Here is a 7,786-nt window from a genome sequence, read left to right as displayed (position 1 = left end):
AGCGCCCACGCTCCCTCTGGATGGCAGAAACACAAAAGAATCGACACGATTCCACATCAAGTTACTTTCACCGACCCAACATTCCCCAACCTCTTGTCCACCCAACTTGACACCACATATGGATCAACCAGAAGGCAAGGATCCATTCTCTTCAAAAATCGCACTCCCACTGGGTAAAAAACATATTTATCACCAGCAGGATGAGGTTCAAACTCTGTTTCTTCGTTGCACCTGCCACCGCAGTTAATTCATCCTCACTCTCATCATGTTCAATTTCCTTTGACTCATACTTTGGTAGACTATACACATCAAGGAAGTCTCGCGATGTTGTGGCCTCTGGGTTTAGAATTTTTTTATTGCAACAATAATAACAATATTACACATCAATACAGGGACATTCCTGTGAATACAACGAAAAAAAACTACAAATAATAGAATACCAGGTGTCACAAGCCGGCTCATAGCCTGTGACAAAAATGAGGGGACACGAACAACAGGTATAGGCCAATTAAAAGTGTTCTTTATTATAAACAAAACTATTAACTTTAAACTAAGAAAAAGGAATGAGGTGTGGAAGTATCATAATGTAAGGTGTATGTAAAGTGCATGGATGTGTGAATCTGTGTGTGTGAATATGACTGAGAGAAAACTATGCAAAACTACAAAGGAACAAACAAAACCGGATCATACCTGGAGGAGCAGAGAGAGAGAGATTAGTGAAGCAGCAGTTTAAATACCCTGAGCCCAGGTGACTCCAATCACTAACGACCCTCCTCTGCCTGCAGGAGGACCCGCCCCTGCAATGCAGAGGAGGAGCCGTGACACAGGCAACCCCTCCACCCCCTAAAAAATTAATAATTCAGGACATCATTAATATGTGACAAGGCAATGAGTCTGTATCAGACATTCAGAGACATGACTTCTGATAATTTCCCCAACTTTTTAAGTTTCACAAGTTTGAGGGATTTATAAAATTGTAACAGTTAAATGAAAAAAACTACAAAATAAGGATTTTTTCCACCCCATTTACATTTGTGAATATAATATTTGGCCAAGAGAATAATAATGTTAATAAAATAGTTATGATCGGAATTACAAGGATAAGCATAATGACATTTAACATCAGGTAATTCTGAAGATTTTATACGCAACCATTCATGAATTTCAATCCATAGTTTACTTGAATGGCGACATGAAAAAAATAAATGCTCTGTGGATTCAGAGGAACAAAAAACACAAGGCATTTTGTCAAAACGGACTCTTTTGTGCAAGAAATCATTAACAATGAGTTTCTTTAACTTTTGGGATAACTGGACAAGTAAGGTGCAAGGTTGTTGCTTTTGACCGTAGCATGGGTTGGTCACTTCCATAGGAATATATTGAATTATAATCACCAACAATTACTTAATTAACTGCCAATTGTATCCACTTTTTGTTGCATTTTTATCCAAAAGATTCAAGTAATTCATTTGTAAACTTGGAAAGAGAGAACAACCTCATAATACAACAAAGTGTTCTTAATAAGTCCAAGTAAAGGAAGTGGAATTGCTTTGCAAACCTTCATATATTCTCTGAGTAATATTAACCTGAAATTTACCAATGAACTCATCAAACGGCAAAAACTCCCCAGTGTTGTCTACCAAATCACATACAAAACTGAATACCCTTGTCAAACTAAAGGCCTTTGAAAACGGATTTCCTATTAACTTGAATAACTCTATTATTCCAAGTCAATGTTTTGTGTGGGGAAAAATTGTGCTTGAATAACATTTTCCAAAAAAATAACATATGCTGGTGAAATTTAGACAATTTCACAGGTCATTTTGGAGGGTCAAAATCCACCAAGTTTATTAAACAGACTGTTAGGGATATGATACCACATAGAGGTAGGATTAGACAGACATCATTTCAACCATTTAATTCTAAAAGCACCCACTAACGACTCAAAGTCAATAGCCTGTAAACCTCTACGATCATAGTCTTTCACTAATTCTGATCTCCGAATATAATGCGTTTTATTCCTCCAAACAAATCTAAATATAACAGCATTGACTTAGAAGAAATAAAAAGGGACTGACTTGGGTAAATGATTCTAGATAAACCATCAGTCTTGGACAAAAGAATACGACCCAAATTGAGATATCACGTTGCAGCCACTGACTTAATGAAACTCTCATGGAATTAACCATATTATCGACGTTTAAAGAGTCTCTATCTGACACGTGCCTCTTTCTAGAGCTCCAAAATTCCGACCTGAAGATCACCGACGTCATGATTCAACCTAGTTTTTTCCAGAGGTCCTAGTTGTCTTTAAAGCACCATTATACATACACGTGCCACGTTCAACCAGTTAGCAAGTCGGAAATTTCAGAGGGTCCATGATTCAAGGGGTTTTTGGGAGGTCCCTACTCCACTGAGGTTGAAATGTAAAATTGTTAAGGTAAGGGTTTCTGGTTAGGGTAAGATTTAGGGTGGGACGTCTGATCCCAGATAGCAACAAACTAGTTTCCTAGTTTCCGACTTGCACGTAAACGCAGCATTAAGACCGTAAATACTCAAATAACAGTACAGTCCAAAGTGTACACTTGTAGGGTGGGACAGTACAGTTCAAAGTGTAAGATTTAGGGTGGGACGTCTGATCCCAGATAGCAACAAACTACTTTCCTAGTTCCGACTTGCACGTAAACGCAGCATTAAGACCGTAAATACTCAAATAACAGTACAGTCCAAAGTGTACACTTGTATTAGATAAAATACAGGTTAAGAAAATCAGCTACAAAGGTTTATAAGAATCTTTGGGGCATGTCATCTATATGGTAAGACACACCTCAACAAAATTGTACATTAACTGTAAGTAAGTACAATACAGTGCCTTTGTTTTGAACTGAATAACTTGCTTCTTATTTATAAGGTGGCAGAAGCCTTTAAAAAAAACAACGAGCTAGATCCTGTCATGTGATTACTGGTCGTCCTAGGAACGCATTCTAATCAGCTGCGTGTCATCCAATCAGATGGCAGCGCATTTTGGAACGCAACGAATGAAATTCGAGTAAACCAGGATTTAAACTACGGCTATTCACCCTTAGAAATTGTGTGCAGTAAGTGTAATCTCTTTCACCGAAGCATCGTATATTTAGAAATGGCTCACCGTATGACCAGAGTAAGTTGTATTTTTCAGAATTCGTTTTGCATTACGATATATTTGGTTTATTTTAGCTATTTGTGTTACGTTTGCAACTTGTTCATTGCTTTTGTTTAGAATTCAAGCTCAAATGCAGAGTGACTCGCCTCGTGCCTCAGCAAAATGTTTTGCTGCTGCATTCTCTGAAGTTATTGTTTACTCGTTCAGATATATGCTATATCGTGTTCTATTTGAATAATAAACTATTATTCTACATGGTTCCTTTTTTATTTCTGTAGAATCGTCTGGGTTCCTCAGAGAACCAAACTGCTCTGCAAGGCAAGGTGGTTCTGGGAACCAAGCCTACACTGAGAGCACGAGCTGCGCTTGGCGAAATCGGAAATGTTGGTGTCCCCAGACAGACTCTGAAAAAGGTGACTATTATATATTTTGGGAACTTCACAATGCATAGGTTTCTAGCTGCTCTGTTTCTAGTACTAAAATACTGTGCTTCATTTTTATTCTACAGGATGTCAAGGCAGAACCCACAAAGGTGGTTGAGAGGAAGGCCAGTACACGGGTGGCAAAGGTCCCTGAAGTCCAACAACCCCAAAAAGTTGCTATTGCCCCTGTTAAACTGGAGGTTCAGGTGAGATTTCTGGGGCAGAGGGCAAGAATTTGGCTGCTTGTGATTTTATTTGTAATAGCCTTCAACCTGCTCAACTCCATGCACTATCATGATTAGACTTTGTTCACCACCATACCCCATATTGAATACTTACACTTGTGTTTTATATATAAATAAATGTTTTTTTTGTCTGACAGGTTTTACCTGAGCCAATGTCTCCCACAGCAATGGAGACCTCTGGCTGTGCTCCCATTGAACTGTGCCAGGCCTTCTCTGATGTTCTACTTAATATTAAAGATGTGGATGCTGATGACTATGACAACCCCATGCTCTGCAGTGAATATGTGAAAGACATCTACAAATACCTTCAAAAACTTGAGGTTGGTGTATTATGTTTCTTAGCTGAAAGCTGAGGTCCAGGAAATGCACTTTATTTTCCTGCCTGTTGCTTACATATCCCTTTTGTGTCGTCTCCCCTCAAAGGTTGATCAGGCTGTTAAAACCAATTATCTGGAAGGACAGGAAATTACAGGCAACATGCGTGCCATTCTCATCGATTGGCTCGTCCAGGTCCAAATCAAGTTCCGCCTGCTGCAGGAGACCATGTATATGACTGTGGGAATCATTGACCGCTTCCTTCAGGTAATTTGCTTTACCTGCTGTCCTAGCCATCCTGATGAGAAATTACTGCCAGTGAACTACAGTGTAGCAGGAACGTCACACAGCCCACCAGTGGGCTTGCTCGCTGACCACGTTTAAATGCGCACAATATTCTGGTTGGTAGCTCATAGTCTTATTTGGGATAAGCTGTTTACATGCACCTTTGATAAGCTGCTCACAAGTAGCCATGAATAAACAGGTTCCTTGTAAGTTCGTAGGTTAAATGGTAACTGTAATATGGACACTGACTGTAGGCCTAAAACCTGTCATATGTAGCATAATTAACTCTTGCGGCACTACATTTCTTGCAGTAAAATGATAAACCATGTGTTTTGTCTCACACATTAGTGGTGAAATGTGACTCTTACATCATGTGCATTCTTAATAGATGCTGAATCATCTTTGACACTTATGCAATCATACAGCATTTCAACTACACAAAATATCCACCCAAGACTATGTGTTTAATCTGCTTTTAATTTCCTTAACTAGTCAAACTGATAATTAGTCCTGTGCAATATCTTTACATAGTTTTTTGGCATTTTCTCCCCGGGCTGTAAACGACATTGACAACTTTACCGACATTGACTAGATTACTAATGCGCTCTATTGATGTAAGTCATTATTCTGGTGAGCACTACTTCATTTAGTTTTCTAGGGCAACACATTAAGGCAGAAGCTGCATGTAGTTGACAAATGGCCTACCAACTTATGGAAATTATAAGCAAAAAATTGTCTCCAACAGGATAACCCAGTGCCCAAAAAGCAACTTCAGTTGGTTGGTGTGACTGCCATGTTCATCGCCTCCAAATACGAGGAGATGTACCCTCCAGAGATCGCAGACTTTGCATTTGTGACTGACCGGGCCTACACCACTGCCCAGATCAGGGACATGGAAATGACGATACTGAGAGTGCTGAAGTTCAGCTTTGGCCGCCCTCTCCCCCTCCAGTTCCTCAGAAGGGCCTCAAAGATTGGCGAGGTATACCAACCCCTTCAACACTGACACTCCATCTGTATTGCCTACAGTCACACCAGTTATAGAATCAAAATGACTAATTAAAATCTCTCCAGGTGACTGCTGAGCACCACACCCTGGCGAAGTACTTGGTGGAGCTCACCATGGTGGACTATGAGATGGTGCACTTCCCTCCCTCCCAGGTGGCCAGTGCAGCCTTCGCCCTCACCCTGAAGGTCTTCAACTGCGGTGACTGGGTAAGATGTCCTTCAGTAATTGCTGTGGGTGTCTCTATTTTCTGAGTGGAATCCACCATATTTGCTTATCTGCTCTCTGATCAGTGATTGTGGGGAAAGAAGCCCTTTATTTAACTAGGCAAGTCTGTTAAGAACACATTCTTATTTACAATGAAGGCCTAACCTGGGAGCTGCTGGGTGAATTGTGCGCCACCCTATGGGACTACAATCACAGCCGGTTGTGATACAGCCTGGAAGCGAACCAGGGTCTGTAGTGATGCCTCTAGCACTGAGATGCAGAGGCTTAGACTGCTGTGCCACTCGGGAGCCCTTGGTGTATACCAGGTCACTGCATCACTTGATCTTCTCACTTACTGCCTTTGTATCCTCTCCCCAGAGTTCCACACTGCAGCATTACATGAACTACACCGAAGACTGCCTAGTCCCGGTCATGCAGCACATAGCAAAAAATGTTGTGAAGGTGAACGAGGGACAAACTAAGCATATGGTGCGTAGAGGATCCGCCTTATTAGTGAAAGCCATTTACTTAGTTTACAACTCTTTAAATGCACCTAATTGTAAGACTTCATCTTCTACAAAATGACCTGTTGCCGTAACTTGTTTTTTCTTTTGCAGGCAGTTAAGAATAAATACTCTAGTCAGAAGCATATGAAAATCGCCACCATTTCACAGCTGAAGTCTTCGCTGATCAAGGACCTTGCAAAGCAGCTCACCCTATGAGATGCCTGACAGCACTGCTGATTGTACTGTACAGAATGTATGTAACTTATGTGGTTTTAACAATTATGGGAGAAACATTGGTGTTGGGTAGTGTACAGTCGGGTAGACAAAGCTTATATTCAAGTAATGCTGTATATTCAAGTAATGCCAATAAACATTTTACCATTTTAATTCCGCTTTGCTGTACAGACACTTTATGGTTAACCTATTTTTGGCTGTCGGTGGGGGAGTGGCAATCTTTACCAAGGATCACCTTCAGTGCTCGGTTGTCTCAACAATTCTATTAGCTGGTTTTAGGCATTAAACTTTCTAATGGCTCTTTGTTGACTGATGCTGGGTGCTATAGTCCATCAGCACCGGCTTCTGCCTTAATGTCAAGGAGCCAGAAGAGCGCTTATCCTCACAAATAATCCTGATAGCTATCAGTCTGTTTTCTGTAATGATTATTGTTTTAAAGCCTGTTATGGCTGTGCAGTGAAATGTGCTTTCCTGAGCTGTCATAGACGCTTGCTTAAGCTTTAATGCGCAAGCCTTCATGAACTGGCCTCTGATATAGAATCAGCTTGAGTCCCTCTGTCGAAGACGCTTGGACCTTTAATTTTTTTAATTAAATTCATTGGTATTAACAAACGCCCCCATAAATGAGAATTAACATGTTTGGCTGTGATCTTGCAGTTACTCCACCTCAAGAATTGCATTTGGCGACAGGCTCGGCATACTCAGTCTGGCTCTCGTTCAAGCAAATGAGGAATGTGTTCACTCGGGCTATCCAGAAGGCCAAAGTTAGTTTAAGGAGCAGTTCTCTCTTTGTGGGTCTAACCCTAATTTTATTTTTTCCGCTGCCCCGCTACAAAGTTTCTCCCTGCAGGCAGTCGCTGAGTCCGAGGTGCTAAAGGAGCTCCTTAAACTTGACCCGTAAACACGATCTGGGTCAGATGGTTTAGACCCTTTAAGTTTGCTGCCCCTATCATCTCCAACCTTTTTGAACGTGTCTCCTTTCTTTGGAGGTTCCCACTGCTTCGAAGGCAGCCACGGTTTGTCCTTTAAAGGGTGAGATCAAGCTGATCCTGTTATAGGCCTATTTCTATTTTGCCCTGTTTATCAGAAGTTTTGGAAAAACTTGTCAATAATGAACTGGCTTTTTTGATGTCTATAGTATTCTCTCGGGTATGCAATTTGGTTTCTGCTCAGGTTATGGATGTCACTGCAACCTTAAAGGTCCTCAATGATGTCACCATTGCCCTTGATTCTAAGCAATGTTGTGCTGCTATTTTTATTGACTTAGCCAAAGCTTTTGTTACGGTAGGCCATTCCATTCTTGTGGGCTGGCTAAGGAGTATTGGTGTGAGGGGTCTTTGGCCTGGTTTGCTAACTACCTCCAGAGTGCAGTGTATAAAGTCAGAATCTGCTCTGTCACCAAGGGAGTACCCCAAGGCTTGATC

At 41.0% G+C, this 7,786-nt stretch overlaps 1 protein-coding gene across 1 annotated transcript; it reads left to right on the top strand.

The window, feature by feature from the left end:
* The first annotated feature begins 3,050 nt into the window (after positions 1–3,050).
* Positions 3,051–6,515, top strand: LOC111961639 (G2/mitotic-specific cyclin-B1). The gene is made up of 9 exons (XM_023984060.2): positions 3,051–3,160; positions 3,421–3,555; positions 3,651–3,770; positions 3,947–4,129; positions 4,233–4,391; positions 5,155–5,391; positions 5,484–5,624; positions 6,001–6,111; positions 6,240–6,515. Exons 1-9 carry the CDS (start codon positions 3,140–3,142, stop codon positions 6,342–6,344), a joined length of 1,212 nt encoding a protein of 403 aa, XP_023839828.1. The 5' UTR covers positions 3,051–3,139; the 3' UTR covers positions 6,345–6,515.
* Positions 6,516–7,786: the final 1,271 nt, after the last annotated feature.

Source organism: Salvelinus sp. IW2-2015, linkage group LG4q.1:29 (genome assembly GCF_002910315.2).
Source record: "Salvelinus sp. IW2-2015 linkage group LG4q.1:29, ASM291031v2, whole genome shotgun sequence".
Taxonomy (NCBI): Eukaryota; Metazoa; Chordata; class Actinopteri; order Salmoniformes; family Salmonidae; genus Salvelinus; species Salvelinus sp. IW2-2015.
This window is presented reverse-complemented; position numbering and strand designations above follow the sequence as displayed.